General features: G+C 38.8%; 1 protein-coding gene across 2 annotated transcripts in view; it reads right to left on the reverse strand.

Annotated features, from left to right (window-relative positions):
• Positions 1–24328, reverse strand: part of adgra3 (adhesion G protein-coupled receptor A3) — a 133604-nt gene that overhangs the window by 15639 nt on the left and 93637 nt on the right. For both annotated transcript variants that reach the window (XM_072563150.1, XM_072563085.1), the window contains exons 10-17: positions 23305–23506; positions 20988–21137; positions 13600–13761; positions 13190–13402; positions 10184–10391; positions 9131–9339; positions 6961–7085; positions 2401–2524 (exon numbers count right to left, since the gene is read on the reverse strand). In XM_072563150.1, coding sequence (XP_072419251.1) covers positions 2401–2524; positions 6961–7085; positions 9131–9339; positions 10184–10391; positions 13190–13402; positions 13600–13761; positions 20988–21137; positions 23305–23506 — 1393 coding nt within the window. The remainder of the gene's footprint in view (positions 1–2400; positions 2525–6960; positions 7086–9130; positions 9340–10183; positions 10392–13189; positions 13403–13599; positions 13762–20987; positions 21138–23304; positions 23507–24328) is intronic.

The raw sequence follows: 24328 nt of genomic DNA on the forward strand, positions 1-24328 counted from the left end.
GCATGGAAAAGAACTTCATCCATGTCTTGCTTTGGAAATTCTCCTGTTCCTCCATTGTGGGTTTGGTGAGAACTCTGGGGGCTACTTTCAACTTTGGTGGTTGAGGAAACCTGGTGGTATTGTATCTGCAGGCCTATCAGGTGTAAGGCATAACAGGTCATTAATTTGATTCCGATAAATGCTATTGGAGCATAATGGGAGACGGTTAAAGAAAATTCCCTTCTCAAAATAGTTACAACTTTAAAAAAAACTGATAAGCATCTTTACAGAAGACGTGCAAAATGAAATGTAAATATGAGAGCAGCAACTCAAATGGTATCAAATTAGCTAGCTCAAGATCAAGGAAGTTAACCCATATTCAATCACTTCAGAGTATCAATTTGACAAAACAATTGGGAAATATCCAACTGAAAACACTGTCCAAAATGTCCCAAATCATCAAAGGATAATGCAACAAAATACCTACAGGAGAAAACTGACTTCAATTAGTTGATGTTCTTTGTCTAGACAACTGAACAAACTCAGATCGACAATATCCACCCAGACACACACATTTCTTTCTTGGATTTAAAAGCACCCCAAACTGATAGGATTGAAATAAGAGAGAATTTTAGTATGCCTAGTTTCTAAAGAGTGTAAATCCACAACATAAAGTTACAAATTAGAGCAACTTGCCAGAAGTCACAAAGAAAATTTGTTTTCGTATTGGAAACATTTTATAATGGTGCTGTAAGGGATACACTTTTTTTCTGAGACAGCTTTATTTTATCTTGGAGAATGTAAGGACCGCAGATGCTGGAAATCAGAATCAAGCGTGTGATGCTGGAAAAGCACAGCAGGTCAGGCAGCATCCGAGGAGAAGGAGAATTGACATTTCGGGCATAAGCCCTTCATCAGGAATGAGGCTTGTGGGCCGGTGGGGACTGAGAGATAATTGGGAGTGGGTGGGGCCCGGGAGGGCGCGGGGGGAAGGTAGCTGGGAAGGTGATAGGTAGGTGAAGGTGTGGAAGAAAGTGATAGGTCATAGGGGAGGGTGGAGCAGATGGATGGGAAGGAAGGAAGATGGACAGGTAGGACCAGTCAAGGGGGTGGTGCCAAATTGGAGGCTTGGGCCTGGGATAAAGGGGGGGGGGGGGGGTGAAATCCACATTGATCCCATGTGGTTGCAGGGTCCCAAGGCGGAAGATGAGGCATTCTTCCTCCAAGTGTTAGGTGATAAAGGTTTGGCAATGGAGGAGGCCCATGACTTGCATGTCCAGAAGTACAAAACCTGCAGCCACACCTCCATCCAAGGCCCCAAAGGATCTTTCCACATCGGATAGAAATTTACCTGCATCTCCACGCACGGTATCTATTGCTTCCATTGCACCCGATGAGGTCTCCTCTACATCGGGGAGACATGATGCCAACTTGCAGATTGTTTCAAAGGACATCTCTGGGACACTGCATTGAACACCCCACCGTCCCAGGGCTGAACACTTTAACTCCCCATCCCACTTCGCCAAGGACATGCAGGACTTGGGCCTCCTCTATCACCAAACCCTTACTACCCGATGCCTGGAGGAAGAACGCCTCCTCTTCTGCCTTGGGATCCTGCAACCACACAGGGTCAATGTGGATTTCACCAGTTTCCTCATTTCACCTCCCGTCAACTTATCCCATTCCCAAGCCTCAAACCCAGTACCACCCTCTTGACAGGTCCTACCTGTCCATCTTCCTTCCTTTCCACCCATCCATTCCCCCCTCCTCTCCGACCTATCACTTCCACCCTCACCTTCATCTACCTATCACGCTCCCAGCTCCCTTCCCCCCCCCCCCCCACCACCCCCAAACCCACCCCCATCCCATTTATCTCCAGCCCACAAGCCTCATTCCTGATGAAGGGCTTATACCCAAAACGTAGATTCTCCTGCTGCTCTGATGCTGCCTGACCTGCTGTGCTTTTCCAGAACCACACTCTCGACTGCTTCATTTTATGAACAATACATATACCTGACTGAGTTTAGGAGTGGCAATTTACACTAAAACTGGAAAAATATTCTATTTATAACACTCACGGCCCTCATTTTAATTAGCACTAACCATTGGAAGATAGTTATGTGAGCAGTAGAATGTCTTCGGTGATGAGATTCTATCATTCCCGACTATCTTTATTTATGCTCAATTACCACAAATAAAAAGTGAATGTACAAGTTCATTTTCAAAGAACTTTTAGAAAATCCATCTACATGGGAACATTAAATTCTGCCCAGATTTCATCCCCTGGTTACTGTTGCATTAAGAATTGTTAGTCATTCATGATAAATCGGGCATGATTCAAGTCCCAATTGCTAGTGTCTGTTTCTCCACTGGTAACATTCATATTGTAAAGCATGTGAAGGGATGAAATAAATTGCTTACCCCTTGGCAAACGCTAATATTCCTAGTCTGATTGATACCACCTACAAACACTGCGCATGTCAGGAAAACGTGAAAGCAGAAATTAATCAACATGTGCCAGCTCTTTCGGCTGATCCGAATTGCACTGCCAAAACAAAATAAATCAACAGGACTGTTACCAAATTATCACAAATCAACATTAAATAACATTTCAAGCTTTCCTTTCCCTTTCTCATCCCACTCAGCTCAGCAGAACGGCTGGTTGGCTTCAAAGCTTCGGTGTGGCATGGAATAGTCAATGCTACGTTAGATTCCTAATCCTTTAAATTTGCAATTAATGCAAAGGGGAAGCATATTTTTTTACTGCTGTAGGAGTTAAGTTTGTATTTGTGCAGGATAATTAATAACTTAAAAAAGACTGAATTATTAATTAAAGTGCAACACAATTATACATTTTACTGTAATCAGAGATTGAACCAGAGTTCTGAGGGCGAGACGGAAATGAGTGGATTTTTGTTCTGGCTGATTCCCATGAGCCCATGGTGATTTCACATCAATCATACCAGGCTATGGTAAGGAAGGACTCGCTGGCTTGGATGGATTAGGGAAATGCAGCGATGTCTGGTGCTTTTGCGTTTTTTTTAGGGGTGGGGAGTGTCTCTAATTGAAATAAGGGTTTGTAAAGGAGGCATTCCTCAACTCCTCACTTTGTCACCTGAACAGCATCATCTATTGAGTTTCTGACCAGTTAGCAACCTCAATGCACTACCCATAAAATTGTGTCAGAGGTGGGTAGTGGCTTTTACTTAGCCACTTAAAAGCTTCAAGTGGTGTATGGGTTTATACAGCACCCAAGACACCTTTGCCACTTGTATACTTGAATGCTCCCCTTACACCCACCCCCAGTCCTGAAGAAGGGTTACACTCGAAAAGTTGACTTCTCTACCTCCTGATACTGCCTAGCTTCCTGCTTGTCTAATTTGTATACTTGCAGCAGTGGAAGGGGCATGCAGATATGTGGCATTTTACAGGCCTCTCTGCAGCAAATCCATTTACACAGGAGCATAAAATTCTGCCCAGATTTCATTCCCTGGTTAAGGGTGTATTAAGAATTGCTAGTCATTCTATTTTAACTTGGGCAAGATTCAAGTCCTAATTATAACTATTACTACAGTATTAGTCTACTTTAGATTACATTAAAAGATAAGTATATAAATGACAAACAAGAAATGTTACTTCGTTTCTAGGCTTGCGTGATCACTCTGGATCTCTCAATCTGCCTGTATGACAGTAAAGTTGAACTATTCCACAAAATCTAACCATCAGTAACCATTAACTGTATTAATTAGACACAAAAAAACTGGATCGAATTATGTAACTATCATTTTTGCCCCAGAATTGTATTCTATTGTGCACACAATCTTTTTCTGTTAAGTCTTTGGTTCTTGCAGCTTGCTCCCAAAGGCCTCTACAAGCTCAGCTAGTACATCAAGAGATAACATATCACAAAGATGTTTTTAATTTGCTGTAAACGGGAATTATATAGAATCCCTACAGTGTGGAAACAGGCCCTTCGGCCCAACAAGTCCACACTGACCCTCCAAAGAGTAACCCAACCAGACCCTTTTGCTCTACATTTACCCTTGACTAATGCACCTAACCTAACACTATGGGCAATTTAGCATGGCCAATTCACCTAACCTGCACATCTTTTGACTGTGGGAGGAAACTGGAACACCTGGTGGAAACCCACTTAGATATGTTCAAACTCCACACAGACAGTCGCCAGAGGCTGGAATCTAACCAGGGTCCCTGGCACTCTGAGCCAGCAGTGCTAACCACTGAGCCACAGTGCACCCCTCCTGAAGGGACTGTTGGGAAAAACAGTGAACTCGTCAATATTTTAATAGTCATTAAGTATTGAAATATTTAACTTTAAACACAAATTGTAACATTCATTTTATCTAAGAATTGAAAAATTCCACATAAGCTCCTGTTTAAATCCACAACTATCTAATGAAATTTTATGCACTTTATTTCCATTTTCTCTGCCATACATTCTGGCACTACATAGACAGATATGAAGTTCTAGTTGAGAGAATTCCTCCAATAGATGATTTTCGGTGGTTGATTTTTCATGTTCATGTTACTTCAGGTATTTTAAATGTTGTAGAATAGATATGGAGAAACAAAGTTGAGATACAGATCAGCAGTATTCCAGTAGAATGGTGGAATGAGCTTAACAGGTTGAATGGCTTCTTGAAACTTCTACATCTCCATGACCTGTGTGTAGGGAGCACTGACCACTGACATGCAACAAATAAAAACGTCAGGGTCTTGTGATGCAGTGACTGCACTCGTACCCTCAGGTGGGACCTTGTGACCCAAGTCACAAGGGGTGATACAGTAGCTCAGTAGTTAGCACTGCTGGATACAGCGTCAGGAAACTGGGTGTGAATCACCCTCGGCGACTATCAGTGTGGAGTTTCCACATTCTCCCTGTTTCTGTGTGGGCTTCACCCGGGTGCTCTGGTTTCCTCCCACAGTCTACAGAAGTGCAATCTAAGTGGATTGACCATGCTAAATTGCCCATAGTTTTTAGGGATGTGGAGGTCGGGTGGATTAGCCACAGGATTCTCATGTTTACAGGATAGGGTAGTGGGTTGGGTCTGGGTTGGAGGTTCTTTGGAGGGTCAGTGGTGGACTTCATGGGCCGAATAGCTTGCTTCCACACTGTAGGGATTCTATGATTTTAGAAGAGAAGTTTATGCTGACTATTGGTGATATATCATGTCCAAACAAAAAAACACCTATGCCAATTCTTTTCTTTCCTTCACCAGCACCACCCTTGTGTATTAAAGGGTGGAGGAACAAACGGATAAGAAGGCTAGGTCAACAGAAAGTTAGAGGGAAAGTGATATTAGTGGTCACAGAGCTAAGGAAGGTGCTAAGGAAAAGCCAGGGAACTATACACCAGAAACCCTGACATTGGTGATGGGCAAGTTGTTGGAGGGAATCCATCAGACAGGATTTACATGTATTTGGAAAGGCAAGGACTGATCAGGGATAGTCAACATGATTTTGGGCATGGGAAATCATGTCTCACTAACTTGGAGTTTTTTGAAGAAGTAACAAAGTAACAAGGTTCCTCAGGGCAGACTGGTTAGATCTCATGGAATATAGGAAGAAATGGCACAAAAATGTTGAAGACAGAATGTGGTGCTGGAGGGTTGCTTTTCAGACTGGAGGCCTGTGATCAGCAGTGTGCCACAAGGATCGGTGCTGGATCCACTATTTTTCATCATTTATATAAATGATTTGGATATGAACGTAAGAAGTATAGTTAGTAAGTTTGCAGATGACACCAAAATTGGAAGTGTATTAGACAGCAAAGAAGGTTACCGGAGAATACAACAGAATTTTGATTACATGGACCAATGGGCCAAGGAATGGCAGATGGAGTTTAATTTAGATAAATGTGAGGTCCTGCATTTTGGAAAGGCAAATCAGGGCAGGACTAAGACACTTTAATGGTAAAGTCCTAGGGAACTTTGCTGAATAAAGAGACCTTGGAATGCAGATTCATAGCTCCTTGAAAGTGGAGTCGCATGTAGATAAGATAGTGAAGGCAGCGTTTGGTATGCTTTCCTTTATTGATCAGAGAATGGGATATAGGACTTGGGAGGTCATGTTGCAGCTGTACAGGACATTGGTTGGGCCACTTTTGGAATATTGTGTGCAATTCTGGTCTCCTTCCCATTGGAAAGATGTTGTGAAACTTGTAAGGGTTCAGAAAAAAATTACAAGGACGTTGCCAGGGTTGGAGGGTTTGAGCTAGAGGGAGAGCCTGAATAGACTGGAGCTATTTTCCGTGGAGCATTAGAGGCTGAGGGGTGACCTCATAGAGGTTTATAAAATTATGAGGGGCATGGATAGGATAAATGGACATGGTCTTTTCCTTGGAGTGGGGGAGTCCCGAACTCGAATGTAGGTTTAGGGTGAGAGGGGAAAGATTCTGAAAGGGACCTAAGAGGCAACTTTTTTTATGCAGAGGATGGTGCATGTATGGAATGAGCCGCCAGAGGAAGCGGTGGAGACTGGTAGAATTACAGCATGTGAAAGGCATCTCGATGGGTTGAGAGAGATTTGGGCCAAATGCTGGCAAATAGGACTAGATTAATTTAGAATATCAGCATGGCTGAGTTTGACTGTGCTGTACATCTCTATGACTCTATAAAGGTAAAATGAATGCTAATGGCTGGAGACAAAGGATTCAGGTTCAGAGTTCGTGTTATAACAGAACACAGATCAGCTCTTTTAAAAGCAAATTCAAGACACTTGAGGATGTGGGAGCAGATGGAAAGCTTTCATGGTCTCATCAAACCAGACTCAGAGTGCTTGTAAACTGAAAAAACATTGGTTATATTTCTTGTCTTCCTCTGTATTTTTCAAAAATTACTCATTTTGCAAATTATATTTCAAAGTCACCTTGAGTTGAGGTTTTACGGCAGAATTATTTTTGTAAGTAACAATTCAGATGAATACCATGAATGGTTCATAGCATCAAATAAAAGACATTACCTGTGATAGTAAATGTAGCTGACCATGATTATGACCAAGCAAGTGAGCAATACTGCTGCAGCAACATAAACTACTGGATGCAAGAGGTCAACAAACTGCAGAAAGTAATCAGCACCAGTCAGATCCTGATGGGTGCAAAAAATCAGAATCAAGCAGGGATAAAAGATAGAACACGTGCATTCATCAAGAGAATGAGGAATGACTAATAATAGCGAACAGTTTTACCGAAAATAAAACAATTGGACAATTCACGTAAGGTAGAACCGTCCCACAAAGAGCCAAGCAATAAATTACCAGTTAATCTGTTTGGAAACTTTATTTGAGAAATTCATATTGGCCAGTCCTAGTCCTATTTCAGAAATGCCATGGGATCTTTCTCACACAACTGAGAAAGCTGACAGAGCCTAGGATTAAACTGTGATCTGAAGGATGACTGCGAAGGAATGACCATAGAGGTAGGAACAGAAGTAGGGCATTTGGCCCATCAATCTGCTCCACCATTCAATAACAGCTGGCTGATCTGATAATACTCAAACTCCACTTTCCTGCCTTTTCCCTTTAACTGTCAATTTCCTTATAGCTTAAAAATGTGCCTATCTCAGTCTTGAATTTACATTAAGGTCTAGCCTTGACCTCTTTCAACAGTATAGAATTCCAGTTATTCAGTGGAGAAATTCCATTCTATATCAGTCCTAAATCGGCGACCCCTTACTCTGACGCTATGCTCCCAGTCATAGCATAAGGGAAAACAATTTCTCCACATCTACCCTGTCAAATCCCCTAAGAATCATGTTTGTTTCAATGAAATTGCCTCTCATTTTCTAAACTCTATCGAATACAGGCCAAAATTACCCTCCTCATAACAAATCCCTCCATACCCAGGATCAACGCAGTGAATCTTCTCTGGATAGCTTCTATTTCCTTCAATAAGGGACCAAAACTATTCACAGTGGTCTAACTAGTGCCTTGTACAGTTTTAGAAAAAAATCAGTATTCTCATATTCCATTCCATTTGAAATAAAGACTATTATTCCATTTGTCTTTCTTATTTATCACTGAACTTATGCTGTACTATGTCTCAACCTAGATCATATGTTGAAGTTTCTCGCGCAACACTGAACACAACTTCCCAGACAAGGCAAGATTTCTATCACTGAACCAAGGGTGACAAAAGGAGTAGTTAGAATATGAAACACTCCATCACAAACCATCGTTGAAAGAGATTCTAAAGCTCTTTTTAAAATGAAATTAATCGATTTATTGGAAAAATATCAATAAATGATCAATAAAAGAACAAAAAGAGAAAGCAAGTAGAGAACAATTAGAGATCGGGGGCGGGGGGGGGAGAAAAGTGCATACTTATTGACTGTCTAAACAATAACATTCTCCAATTCAAATATCCACACTCACTTTTTAATCCTTCAACACACCAATAAACTTCAACTCTCACCAATCCTAAACTATTAAAGATACCCTTCCACACTAGCCTTCAGGGCTAAGCTGTTGGCCTCACAAATTGGCAAGACACTAGGAAGCTTAGAGGGTTTTTGGGGAGCCTGTCCACAGATCCCTGAAAATGGCAAGACTCAAAAACAAAAAGTAGCTATGGATGCATATGAGACACGTTCTTAAATCAGTCACAGTATAGATAATCATAGGAAGGGAATTTGTGTTGGAGCATAGAACTTTGGTTAGGCCACAGCTGGAGTACTGTGTGGAATTCTGGTAAGCACACTATAGTAAGAACATGATTACATGAGAGAAGGTGCAAAGATGATTCAGCAAGATGTTGTCTGAGACGAAGCATTTCAGCTATGAAGAGAGGCTAGATGCTTGGGATGAAGAGAGAGTTTGGGATGTCTTGGTTGGAGCAGAAAAGGTGAGGGGTGACTTGAGGGAGGCGCATAAATTTATGCAGGGCATGGACAGGTTGAAAAGAGCGACTGTTCCCCTTAGTTGAAGGATCATTAACAAGGGGGCATAAATTTAAAGGTAACATGTATCATACGATAGGATTGCAAAACTTTGAGGTCAGTTACAACAATCAACCACATCGGAGCGTTTTCAGCAACAAGAGTACAGAGATTGAGAGTTTGTAGTACAGTTTAGTTACAGTTTGTAAAGGAGAGAAAATCCTTCAAAGGTCAGAAATGTTGCATCAATAGCTCACCATTAGTACTGCATAGTTGTTCAGAGAGTAACACTGCATCGTGGTGACATTCTCATCTGACATGACAATCTGGCAACCATCAGATATCCATCCTCCATAACCATTCAAAAGGTTAAAATCCCAGTACGCAGCAACAGCATCTACCCCATGTGCAATACGTCGCAGTGTAACAGTGATAGGTTGGCTGAGTGAATACAAACTGTAACCATCTTTTAAAGAAAAACAGAGAAACATTATAAGGACAGTAGAACAATACTAAATGCATGGACAAATGTGTACATTAGAAACAAGTTGCACTGGTTTTTCTCTCTAATTAGCTATGCTCCTGAAATATTAGAAATCACCACGAATTCTGATCATCAACAAGGTTGCCTATCTAATATTCAAGACACTACAATAAAGATTATCTTTTCTTTCAGCCAACAGGAACAAAACCATAGTAAGAGTTCCAAAAACATCTACAATCCAAAAACTCAACAAAATTTCGGTCTACATGAAGAGACAATTGTTTATGTCACCAATGTCACTTCCTCAATGGTACCAGGATAGTTTGAAAGCAGCATAGATGGAACAGTGTAAAACAAAACAACAAATTACAGATACAAGATTAAAATAAGACACTGGAGTACTTTATTTTTTACACTGTTTGAGAATTAGGAAAACTGGCACATTTTGGACACATGAACCATTTTAGACTTGCTGTTTCGAATTGTTCAGCACATCTGCTTATACATTTTAACCAGTTGGATTCTATTCTATTATCAAGATGAAATAAACTAAATTGGTCAGAATTAGAAAGACAAAACTGTTTAGTAAAAATTGCCTCCTTTGCTTCTATCTTAAGAGCCATAATTAGAATTTACTTTTTCTAATTTGAATCCTAATAAAATAACTTCAAATATATTTCTTGAACTCAGTCTCTACTGTCTCCCTCCCAATGACATATTTGCTGACATCATCTTTCATTATAAACTAAAGTACTAAAGTGGTGGAAAACAAGATTGAAGAAATAACATACTATATTTTGATTACTGCACATTCCGAGATTCCTACCTATTTTCGCGTAGATGACTGGAGAGGCCACAGATCGTCTTTTTCCATTATCTGCCAAATTTGTAAAGTTCCCTGTGCTTGGAAAAAGTTTGCCATTCCGAAAAGCAATAAGCTGCAATTTGTAAACTCCATCTTCCATTTGGTTTGGTACAGGAACGTGGGCAAACAAGGATGGTGGCAACTGAACAGATGCTTCTGGAACAGTATTCTACAGTGTGTTTAAAATATATAACTTGAAAACTGTCACACACAATTTGGTTATAATTAGTCATTTCCTAGTGCAAAAACTTACAAATAACATGACTTAAAAAATAAAGACTCTGGTGACCATACATTCTCTGTACCAAGGAATATCACATCACATAAATCTATTTTCCAACCAAAATAAGGATACTGAATAAAGTAGAATCCAAAACTGGCAATTCAGAAAATGCATGTCAAGTGTTTTAATTGCTAATTGCTGTTAATTGCCTGCTCCATTTATTGGTAGGTGAAATATTGTATTACAATTAGAATATTTAACTTCTACTCGACACAGTGCCAATTATTCAACATCAGTCTCAGTCTTAACTGTATGAAAAATGTACTTCCACAACATAAATTCAATGTAACATTGTCATCTAATATGCAAGTGCTACCTTGAAAGTGGAGTCACAGCTAGATAAAATAGTAAAGAAGGCGTTTGAATGCTTTCCTTTATTGGTCAGAGTATTGAGTCAGGAGTTGGGAGGTCATGTTGCGGCTGTACTGGACAGTGATTAGGCCACTGTTGGAATATTGCGTGCAATTCTGGTCTCCTTCCTTTCGGAAAGATGTTGTGAAACTTGAAAGGGTTCAGAAAAGATTTACAAGGATGTTGCCAGGGTTGGAGGATCTGAGCTATAGAGAGAGGTTGAACAGGCTGGGGCTGTTTTTCCTGGAGTGACGGACGCTGAGGGGTGACCTTATAGAGGTTTACAAAACTATGAGGGGCATGGATAGGATAAATAGGCAAAGTCTTTTCCCTGGGGTTGGGGAGTCCAGAACTGGACAGCATAGGTTTAGGGTGAGAGGGAAAAGATATAAAAGAGACCTAAGGGGCAACTTTTTCCACACAGAGGGTGGTACGGGTATGGAATGAGCTGCCAGAGGAAGTGGTAGCGGCTGGTACAATTGTAACATTTAAAAGGCATCTGGATGGGTATAAGAATAGGAAGGGTTTGGAGGGATATGGGCCAGGTGCTGGCAGGTGGGACTAGATTGGGTTGGGATATCTGGTCTCCATGGATGGGTTGGACCGAAAGGTCTGTACATCTCTATGACTAAGTGCTCACAGTACTTTCTGTCAAGGCCTCTGCCTGAAAACCAGTCTTTGGCAATTATTCACTGAACCATGACAAAGTGCAGGGATTTTCAACTCCATTAAGATAGAATGTGGAGGTGCCAGTGTTGGACTGGGGTGGACAAAATTAAAAATTACACAACACCAGGTTATAGTCCAACAGGTTTATTTGGAAGCACTAGCTTTTGGTGGAAGGCAGACCGTACATGTATCTCAGCTCAGAACAGGAATGGATACCTATGGTACTGTTGATAGTCTAATTTACATGTTAGTAACCTCGCAAACTGAACGAACTGTTATTTCACCCCACCAGTCTCCCTGTCCCACCTTACTATGTGTGGTACATGAAAGCATAAATATTTCAAAACCGTCAGAGTTCTATGAGAACCACTGATAGAATATTTAGACAACCTACAAAATTAAATTTTTAAGCAGTATGGCAACCTTGAATCATTTCTTCTGTCATAATTAAAGAGGCCAAGAATGAAAAGTTCAGATATTAAATTCTTTTATTTCGCAACGCTAAATGCCCAATAATGTCTGGAGAGATGATTAAGGTCAACATGAGCAAATTTTCAACATCAGCACCTCCAAGTTGAGAATTGCACTTATTAAGCAGCACTAACTAATATTCAAGGCACCTATTACAGGTCTAATCCTGAAATATTTTGGAAAACAGTCATGATCTTCACTAGGATGAACACATCAGATTGATTTATTTTGATGAAACAAAGAGTATTGATTTTGTATGATGATGTAGTCACTTGTGCAAGCTGATATCAAATTTAGTTGGACCTTTTTTGATCACTAAATCATTTTGAATGTCCATGTTTCATGCTGGTGCAAGTAACTTTGTTCTACAATTACAAAGCAGTCACCCTACAAATATGACATTTTTAAACAAACCGAATTATATTAAAATCCAAACTCATTCTGAAGACGACAAATAAAAAAAAAGTTACCTTCCAACCCAGAGTTCCGAGAAATGTTATTTCTAAATGCACCACTCTCCTTAAATAGAGAGCAGCTAAGTTCCAGGACTGGAATTCATTTGTCATTTTTGTCTTATTATAAGTGGTAACAAATTGTCCTTGTAATAATCCATGAAAAGGAGTCCCATCTTTATATGTGCAGAGGTGGGGATTTAATTTTTCATTATAGCTATCCATAAATCTTAGTGAGATTCCAAGATAGTTCCAGTTAAATCTAAGTTCATGGCTGATTTCATATTAAGGAATGTTTTTGGAGCGAGGATATTTTTATTATATCGGTTAGAGCTGGATTTAGGAAGCTCTCAGGTGAAATGCTATGTAGTAACCCCCAAACTAGCTGGTTCTCTTTTCTTACTTTCTCAAGAGTTTAGCAAGGCATGATAACAAAAGTACTCAATAATAAACTGGAAGTTTGAGCATGTTACTGAGAAAGGTACTACAGGAATGATCTTTACCAATAGTTAACAACAATCCATGGAAGTCAGAATGTTTCATCATCCTCCAAAAGGATAGAATTCCTCCTGATTTCAGTGTTGTTCAGTAATTGCCTTACTTTCCAAGACTATTTCTTGAGCATTAATCAAAATGGTGTTATTTGAACAATTACATCCCAAAAATCAGTATAGCTAGAATGTCACATAAAAATAATAAAATGTGTTCAGGTACCTTACTCAGCCCTAAGAACTTGCTTACCTTGATTGCAAAACTGGAAAGAGTGTTGCTGACATTGCCAGGGCTACACTTAAAACTGAATTGTTTGTCCAAATTGCCATCAGGATCTCGCCGTGTAAAGTCAGCATTTCCTGTTCGATCTGCCATGGCTACCTTCTGAAATACAGTGCAAGTCATTCCACTGAAGCCATTAGCCTTCACCATAGAAGCTTCCATTGCAATGTTTGGAGAATACTGTAAAAATATTAGTCACATTGTTAGAATGTAAATCAACACAATAGCCAACATTTTTATTAAGACAAAAAAAATCCATTTTGTATCTTTAACAGTGAAACTTGGTGAAAAATGAACTAATTGCATCTTTACTTTACAGGTACTAAAAATTTTTAGTATTTAATATTCATTTCAACATGTTTCAAAACTGTTCTTACTGTGGAATAAACTGGGGCTCCACTTGCTAGTCTATAAGTAGCGATGCGTTGCAAACATTGAACAATTCGGGAGCAGGCCTTTGCTTCCCATTGAGCCAGCCAAAGGACATGTTCATCTGCTAACATGATATTACTAGCAATGTCCACCATGACATCCCCAAGCTAAGAAACAAACATATTTTTAAAATGTCAGATATGCCAATATAAAACAATGCAATCCTTTAACAGAAGTGAAATTAAAAACATCTGTTGAAAATATTCAGGTAGTCACTGCATTTTTTCTACTAATGTAATATTACGTAATAACTGTCAATGTTTAACATTCTGATGCCACAGACACAATACAATCTTTATGATGATGCACAAAATATTTGAACTCTATTTATATGTCCCTAACAGGTGACTCCATTTAAATGAAATATAAGACCAATCTGCCAATTATAAAACTGTCAGTCCTCTGTCAGCCAGTTGCATAACAAGAATATTTAAGGTCGCATCTCCTGACACCCCTGAAAAGGTTCATATTGCGCATGCCATACATTTCACTTTTTGAAAAGCACAGCCAGTTAAAAAAAACACCAAAATAAGCACAATAGAAAGGAGTGAATGTGACAGAATGACTTAACGAGCAGAATTGCTGGACTACTGCACATGCGCATTTTGCGCACGTACCAAGAGCATTTTGAGGGTGTCAGCAAATATTTTCAATATGTGATTTGTCTATAGCTGAAATTAAACATTCATTATATTCCCAAGGCTAACTTCCCATCCAATAAGCAACCTGATTAATTTTACATTCACGAATGTAAACCTCATTTACAAGGTATGGATTTCTTTTAGCTTATATGTGCTGGGTTTTGATTGATCTATCTATGGAAATCACAGAAATGTAGGATACTAGTATCCATGCAAATACCAATTAAATAACATCTTCATTGACTAGGGTAAACAACCCAGGTTCTTTTGCTATAATGCGACAGTTGTGTTCCTCTACAACCTCAAGCTGTAGAAAATCGCGCAATGGAAAACTGCTGTAGAAAATCACATTGTAGAAGACTGCTGATAGAAAATCTCTATACCCATTAAGTAGAAAATTTGTATTATCCAAACAACATCCACAATTAGTCAATTATGTTAAAACCAATTAGCAGTGACAAAAAGCATGATAAAGCAGAACTACCTGTAGTTTGATTTACTTGCTGACAAGGTACAAATTTATTCTCAAGTTTTGTAATTCACAGAATGACAAGGTCACACTATTACATTATTTTAAAGCCTGCATATTTATTGTCCATTACTCTTGTTTTTGTGTATTGTAATTGAGATTTTACATTTAAAATAAACAACTTTTTTAGATAAATATTCATAACTACAAATAATTATTTGAATATTTTCAATATTATGATGTACCAGTTTATACAAAATAGAGAGCAAATGAGTAGATATTAATATCCTTTACTTTGCACTTGCATTCATTGTTGCTAGATATTTTTTCCCTACACAAAGTTATTTGCATCCTGCCTTTCTTCTTTCCCAATCATTCTTCCATTTTCAATCCCAATTGTGTTGTGTATGATCATGTCCTGATCAAAATTTTTCAATCAATCAAGGTCACAAAAACAGATTACAGGTCCTTCCGCTATAACGTGCATTTCGTTAACACAAATTCACTATTGCACGACTGACGAATTAAGGAAAACGCAAAGTTTTAAATGTTTATCGGTTACAACGTGATTCCAGCCCCATTGGTTTAAATGCTGCTGCTATTATGCGATTTTTTTTATAAACAAAGGATAGCACAAGAACAGAATTACTGCATTATAGCAGAACTGACTGTATATACTTTTTATATTTTGTTTGTGAGCATATATGTTTACAAATTAGCTTACTGTTTTCTTATATCCAACAGTTGAAAATGTACTTAATTGGTTGTGAAATGCTTTAATGCAATTTTGTAGAATCTTTCATTGCCACAAGATTGCTTTTCTTTCTTTCAGTGCTGTAAACATTGCTTAAAGACAGCTTTTTTTCTATGTAGTGTGTCAATCCAGACTCAATAGTATTTTCACCTCTGTTCATTGTGTCTCTTGTAGGTTCACTCACTACCTTACAGACTCAAGCACATAATCTGGACCAGGACTTCCCTGCAGTACCATAAGAATGCTGCCCAATCACAAGTACTGCCTTTTGGATAAGATATACAAACATTGATATGTGTGTACATAAATTAAGGCCCAATTTATCCTCTCAAATAGCAATAAAGGATTGAGTGCACAATTTGAAGATGTGATGTAGACTAAAGACAATCAACAAATGGGAAGCATAGAGCGAATCAAATCTGCATTACATCTACAGAGGTGCAAACTTCATAGAGTGGGTTATTCTGGGATCGTGCTAGCGTAAGGGGCAGGTGTTCACAGATTGTGTTCAGGAGAATTTCTTTCAGCAGTATGTGCCAGGTCCAACACAAAAGGAGGCAGTCATTCTTAGAAATGAGGGGTTAAGTACCTGGGGAGGGAATCGCACTTTAGAGAGTTGTCAGATGGTTGGACGCAGTACCCAACAGTGTCAGGTTCAACCTGCTGCAACTAGAAGCAGTGGCCATTAATTGCCCAATATGCAAAGCCACTGTCTGACACCTCCATCGCCTGCCACACCGTCACCCTTTGTAAATGGTCAACAGGTTCAAGGCAGGAAGTTAGGTTTGAAAGGTGGATGGAGGGGGACCTGTAAATCTAACCTATGACCAGCTCAAAACCTATCAGCTGGGGACCCATGGAATAAAAAGAAACAAACTCAGAGTAGTAAATCAATCCTGTCCCATTACGTTCAACTTGTCCTCTTGTAGATCCAACTACTATAATTTACTTGGTCCACAATGGAGCTCTGAAGAACTTCTTTTTAAATTGATTCCCTACAATGTGGAAACAGGCCCTTCAGCCCAACAAGTCCACACCTATCCTCCGAAGAGCAACCTACCCAGACCCATTCCCCTACATTTACCCCTGACTAATCCACCTAATGCTACGGGCAATTTAGCATGGCCAATTCACCTAACCTGCACATCTTTGGATTGTGGGACGAAACTGGAGCACCCGGAGGAAACCCATGCAGACACCGGGAGAATGTGCAAACTCCACACAGACAGTTGCCAGAGGTGGGAATTGAACCTGGGTCCCTGGTGCTGTGAGGCAGCAGTGCTAACCACTGAGCCACCGTGCCACCCTGATACATATCGGTAATCAATGAAAACAAATAAACTTTCCAGTATAAAGTTACCACCATGACTCTCAGCAAGACATTTACCATGCATTTAATTTTTAAGCCATTTGCAAAGTCTAATTAATTCATTGGGCAAAGTATTTTGTCAGCAGTTCTGCAAATACTACCCATTAGGTAACTGGAATCACACCTGAGTTTCACAACATTCAAAATAATTAGGCTACCTGTATGAAAAGCCTCATTAGGTTTATGCAACTACCAATGTTTAGAACAACTTTTATCATCATTCACTCATATGACATTACAATAGGCATTTAAACAGTCATTCCCAAGGACATTGATCTAAAGAAAACTGAAAGATTGCCTTATATTGCTAAGCTGACTGAAGCTCAAAGTAACCATGAGCCATATTTCATTTAGACACCACTGATCAATAGAATACAATCTAAATTACTCTGTATGACGATATATGTTTCCAATCACTGCACAAAAGTAAGCCAGTGCATACACAAAAATAATTATATGGAACTGATCCATTTTAATGGATACAACTTTGTCTGTTGTTCAATGACATCACTTTCACTCATTTTCTGCAGGTCATTGTTTCCATTCAAGATGGTTTTACATTTAAATGAACCCCTGTTACAGATTTAGTTAAATGACAACTACTGTTTCAATGGCAGAAAGGTAGCTGGTATTGTAAGCTATGTACATGGAACATTGTTACAAAGAGTTATTTATGGACTAAGTGAATGGGTAAAACTGCAGTTAATAAATTTTGAAATGGACAAGTACAAGCGGTCTTAAAAAGATCAGCGTTCTACATAGTAAGAAGTTACAAGAGAAGTGGGTCCAAAGAGTCCTTAATAGTCCATGTACATGGATCATAGAAGTGTCAGGAACAAATACAAAAATAATCAAAACATTAGTGGAAAGAAGTTTAAAGGATTAGAATACATCATGTTAGATGTCTCTTCCAGCAATACAAATCTTCTGATTATACCCAGAAAAATGTGCTTGACACTACACATTAGGAAGGATGACTTTGGAGTGAGTTCATCATTGATCTACTAGAATGCTACACAGACCCGAAGGTTTAATTCTGAAGAATACACTTTAATTCATTCTTGGGATGGGAACATCACTTTTGAAACTGATGGTGAACTACGTTCTTGAACAACCTAATGCAATCCATGAGGTGTGGGTACACATACATGCCATTTAGGGAGGAATTCCGAGATCTGAACCATGATGAAGGACTAATGATACATTTCAAAGTAAGGATAATACGCAACTTGGAGCAAAATCTGCAGGTATTGGTATTCTCATATGTCTGTTCTCTCACGTATTAGGAGGCGCAGTCTGGACATTGCTTTTAAAGAAGCCCTGATGAGTTGCAAAGTATCTTTTAAATGGTATAGGACATTTTGTTTCCAATCAATTTGCTTGTGTGCAGTGACTGGAAATCCATCTGGTCAGGCACAGTAGTTTAGATTGTGTTCTATTGATCAGTGATACCTGAATAAAATCCAGTTTATGTTGTACTTTGAATACTAGTCTGCTCAACAATACAATGGGGAGTTTTTTAGGGTTTTTTAGGATATTGTTCAAATAACTACTTGGACGTACAGAACTTGAGTACTGAAAAAGATACAGTTTGTTAAAACCTTTCATCTTGCATGCATCAGGACAACTTTCCAAAATACCCAAAATACACTGCAACTGGTGACAACATTTGATACAGTACAGGAGAGTGCTAGTTAGTTGGTCAGTGAATTCTGACTAGTAGAAGCATTGCAATGGAGAAAGTACCAGGTAGAAGATAACTGACAATTACCAGCCAAGCTTTGTTTAAAAGTTAGACATTTGGTTTGATATGATTTCTCAACTAAGACATCAAAGAAACGAAGCTCACTTGATTGCTCCATTCATGATGAACATGAGCTCTGGATGGAGCTCATTAAAATGTGAGGAAATTCGTATGTACAGCTATGGATTCAAATATAGCAAATATCTCATCTATAAATTAGAAATGTGCAAAGGGTAGTCATTCCATTAAAGGCATGTTTCTAATTGAGTTGAATAAAGGTGTCTGCAAGAACTGTGGCAAGCACGTATCTCAGGGCAACACCATCTATTTCAGCATGCATGGTGTTGTTAAATGTAAACTCCAGACTACCCAGATCCCTTGACATCATGGTGGCCTACAAACCCGCCAACACACTAAAACAGCAGCTAATGAACTTGCAAGTCCCTATACAGGCAACAAGCAAAACTAATGTCATTTACAAAATACCATGCAAGGACTATAATAAACACTACATTGGACAAACAGGCAGAAAACTAATCAACAGAATACATGAACATCAACTAGCCACAAAACAATATGACCCTCTCTCAATAATATCCTTACATACAGATGAGGAAGGACACCAGTTCGACTGGGACAACACATCTATCCTAGGACAAGCCCAACAGAGACATGCATGAGAATTCCTAGAAGCATGGCATTCCAACTGGAACTCTATCAACAAACACATTGACTTGGACCCGATTTACCATCTCCTGAGAAAAAGAGCAGGAAATGACATCACCAACTCGAAGAAACCCAAACATATAAATAGAAACCAGGAATCATCATCAATGCTTCATCTGGAGGCTCATTGAATGTGTTACCTAGAATGGTGACGAAACGTCTGAACACAAACTTCCCAGCTTAGCGAGCAAACCTATATCCAGAACCTCAACCTGAGGTACAAATCTTCTCAAAACTTGATAGTGAACACTACTGAATGTCAAGGGGAAGTGGACTGACCCTTTGATGAGTGTAGACTTTGTGAGGCAATTATGTTGTGAATAATCAAGACTATGTACCAAGTGCTGAAAAAATTTGATTAGAATAGTTAGGTGCTTGTTTTTGACCAGTGTGGACTAAATAGGATGAAGGGCCTTTTCTGTGCTGTAGACCTCTAAGATTCCATGACTATAACTTTATAATCAGTTATAAACTATCTTCAACTGCTTCAACACTGATCTTCCCACCTTCCTTCCAATACACAGCCAAAATTAGGGATGTTCGCTGATGATTGTACAATGTTCAGTGCAATTGCAACACCTCCTAATACTGAAACAATCCAGTTCAATACACAAAACCTGGACAACATACAAGCTTTGACTGACCAGTGGAAAGAAAAATTTGTGCCACACAAATGCCAGGCAATGACCATATCCAACAAGAGAGAATCTAACCATCAGCCTTAACATTTATCATGCTGAGTCCCCACAATAAACATCTTGGAAGTTACCACTGATCAGAAGGTGAATTGGACTAGCCATATAAAGACAATGGCTACAATAGCAGGTCAGAGGCTCGGATTACTGCAGACAGTAGCTCATCTCCAGAGTTCTCAAAGCCTGTCCATCACCAACAAGGCCCAAATTATTAGTATGATGGAACATCTCTTGGCTGGCAACAGTTTGAAACACTCTACCACAAACAGTAGTCAATGTTGGGTAAATTGTGAATTTTACAGTAGTCATCACTAATACATTTAGTTAAGATGAAATGAAAAAATATAAAACAAACACAGGGTACTTACAATTAAGCCACAGAAAAAGCATGTACACAATGAATGGTGAAACAAGCTCAGGATGTAAAACAGCTTATTTTTGTTTCTATGGCCCTGTCTCTGGGTCTCTTCTCTTTGAATCAAATACTTTTAAATTATACAATGTCCCACACTTACCATGAAGGACCCTCCTTCTCAACATCTCCGCTTGCCTGACGTTTGGTGACCCTCAGGTTAAACCATCACCAGTCAGTTGTCTCTCGTGAGACAGAGCAACCCTATAGTCTGATAAGACTATGGTGACTTTAACTTTACATAGGCATAGTCAATGAAAGTACAATAGAGACTGTCAATCATGTTCAAAAACCAACAAATCTGATCATTTGAGATTTAAGTTAAAATGGTCAAACAAATTGGAAAAGACTTTTACTCAGCAACCTTCCACTCTATACATGGATCAGAAGCGGTTTTTGTGTTTGAACTCCAATCCATTCACCAGACAAAAAAATTACTTGCATAAATATGATAAAAACATTTGGAGGCAGAAATGCTTAACGTCAAGTCAAAGCATACTTAAATAATAACCACAAAACTCACCTCTTTGTATTTCTCTGCAAATCTATCAAACTTTTCAATCATTTCAGCCACAAAGATGACATCCATCTTATCAGAAAAATTTGCAGCTTCCACAGTGTAAGCCAGAAGTTGCCGTGCTGTTGCCACAGCATTTGTCAGATTTAAAGGCATCTGTTAATTTAAAATTAAAAGGTGATAGTACTGCTGGTAGACACAGTCGAAGAAAATTTATCGTAACAGTGAGCTGGCTGAGATAAACAATTAACTAACCAGGATAAACAATTCATGAAGATTTTATATGAATCCACAGACATCACCCTTTAAATACAACATCCAAAACACAGAAGTGTTTGTAAACAGCAAATACATCAAGAAGAAAAGTTTCAAGATTTCATTGCATCTTATCTCACAGATTTATTGTGCATTGTAAAAATAAGCTCTTGCATTTACACAGTCTTACTATCTTGCCAGATTTTTTTCCACTCGATCTACATCATGGATTGCTGTTCAGTAACTATTATGCAAAATAATATCACTGCCATTCTTACATATATTGTTGCGAAGTTGGGTAGAGTAATTGTAGATTGGGAGGCAGAAAGTTAGAATTTGGGGTTTATAAAGTTGTAAAATGCTAAGGGGAAAAGCACTGCTTGGTCCCTTTAAAAGGTGTTTTTTCAGTGCTTGGAGATTTAAAATGGATGTCTGTTTGCAGGTACACAGAGAGTCCAAACTGAAACATTTGTATTGAAAGGCCATAGATTTAGCAGGCCAGGCTGCTAAATGTTTTTACCAGCTGTTTTGAATTTAGCCAATCAATTTGAACCAGGTACTTAAATATGATGGTTTTGACAACATAGGACCAAGCCTATTGTAAAAAATATTAATATGTCATCAAGGGTATAAAAGAACAGGGCATTTGGACAAAGACCACAGAACAAGCTGCCATCTGTCAGAATTAATGACTGAGCTCTCAAGAGAGAATCGCTAGCTCTCATAGCCTCATCCATGTCTTAGAGAAAATACCATCTAAATAATAATGGTACCAACGGAAAAACTATCAATATTCCTGACAAAAGAATTGATGGAGAAGGCACAGAACATTTTTGTTTGAGAGACTTTATTTATTTTAACATTCAAGTAGGACATATATTCATTGGAACAGCATGCAATTGGAATCTTCTTTTATTTGGGAATAGTTAGTAGTTAGAAGGGATTTGTTAATAGTTTGGTTAAGTGGTTCACTGTTAGAGTTAAATAAATAAATAAATTGTTACTTGTTGATTTTAAAGTATCAGGGATTTAGTTTATTTAACCACTTACAATTCACTGAGAAGCAGGTTACACCACTTTGCACACGCTATTCACAGAATATAGGGCAAGGTGCTCCTTGTTGGACATTTTGCTTTTGGTCGTGGGGGTGGGGGGGTGGGCGAGGGGGAGTGCAGTATCAACCTCCACTTTATAACAATATCAATGAAATGAATGTTTGGTAACACGAATTGGAGTCCAGGTTATGTATGTAAGTCACAAAATCTCAGAAGGAGGAGGCCATTCAGCCCATTGTGTCTGCACCTGGTCTTCAAATAAGGATCATTACCTATTGCCAATTTCCTGCTTTCTCTCCAGACCCTAGCAATTTATTTCCATCCAAACAATCATCTAACACCTTATTGAATGGGTCAATTGAACCTCTACAACCACACTTCCATACCCCAAACACTGGTATGTGAAAAAGATGTTTCTCACATCATTTTTGTTTATTTTGCAAGTCACTTTAAACCTGTGCTCTCTGGTTCTTGATTCTTTTATGAGAAGGGACAGTTTCTCAATATACTCCATCACGATTTTGGAAATGCCTATCAGATCTCCTCCTAGTTTTTTCTCTCTCCAAGAAGAACAGTCTGCAACTTCTTTAATTGATCATCATTGCTAACATTTCTTATTCCTTGTACCATTTACTTCTGCATCCTGTCTAATGCATTTACATCCTTCTTATAATGTTGTGCCCAATACTGTAGACAATAGCCCATCTTAGGTCTAACAAGTATCATACATCAGATCAAGCTGCTTGCTCAAATTTCTGGTGGAGTAGGTAATCTTAGAACATTGGAAAGAGATAAGAATAATGAATAAGAATAATAACAGAATCAATAACATGCAATGGTGAGTGAAGCTTAGCAATTAAATTCTACTTTATTACGCAAAAGTTTATTTACATCATGTGCAGTGCTGCATTCCTAAAATAAATAACATGGCTCTATTTAATTTTAAAAAATGATTTAATGTATCAACTTCATTTGGCATATATCTACAGCAAGAGATATGAGTTGGTGTATACCTGGTTAAACATGTAAAGCACACGTGTAACATCATTTGCATATTGACAGCGAGAATAATTGTCATCAGACCAAAATCCTCCTCTGTCACATTTGCGCCAAGCCTTCTTTTCATCCTGAGAACCACCAGGGTATATGCCAGTGCCAGCAGAATAACGGGTACAGAGCAGGTACGCAGTGATACCAGCCAATGTACGAGGCCACCTGTGTGGAAGAAAATCATTCCAATCTATCAACCTCAAATAGAAATGAATGGATCAGTTTTCACACAAAGTTTTAAAAACTAAAACTAAGACAGTTGAAATGTTGTTAACAGTACTTGTCTATTCCTACTCATAATGAAGTACACTACAGCAGGGCTAAATTAAATCCCAAATAAAACCAAAAGAACTGTGGAGGCTGCAAATCAGAAACAAAAAGCAGAGGCAGCTGGAAAAGCTTAGTTGGCCTGGCAGCATCTATGGAGAGAAATCAAAGTTAATGTTTTGGATCCAGTGACCCAGTTCAATACAAGCCTAGCCAGTCCAACGTTTCCTCATGAGACAATCCTCTCATACCAAGATTAGTCTGATGAAAGTTCTTTAAACTGTCTCCAAAGCATTATATCCTTCCCGAAATAGGGTGACCAATACAATGTAAAGTTCTCCAGGTGAAGTCTTGCCGGTACGTAACTGAAACAAATCTCTCTAATTTTGTATTCAATTCCCCTCATGATAGATTCCAACATTCTATTAGTTCTACTAATTACTCACTGTACCTGCCTGCTGCAGTTTCAGCACAAAGACAGAGAGCTATGAGCTGAGTTTTCAGCTCATAGCTCTGAAAACTTTCATTATTCAGATCATATATTTCTTCGTTTATTCTTCCTGCCAAAATGGACAATTTCACATTTTCCCATATTATACACTATTTGCCCACTCACTTACATCTTTTTGTACATACTGTGGAGAGAAATCACAGTTGGTGTTTCGAATCCAGCAACCCCTTTGAAGAAGTCACTAAACCTGAAACATTGACTCTGATTTC

This window comes from Chiloscyllium punctatum, chromosome 1, assembly GCF_047496795.1.
Source record: "Chiloscyllium punctatum isolate Juve2018m chromosome 1, sChiPun1.3, whole genome shotgun sequence".
In the NCBI taxonomy this organism is placed as follows: domain Eukaryota; kingdom Metazoa; phylum Chordata; class Chondrichthyes; order Orectolobiformes; family Hemiscylliidae; genus Chiloscyllium; species Chiloscyllium punctatum.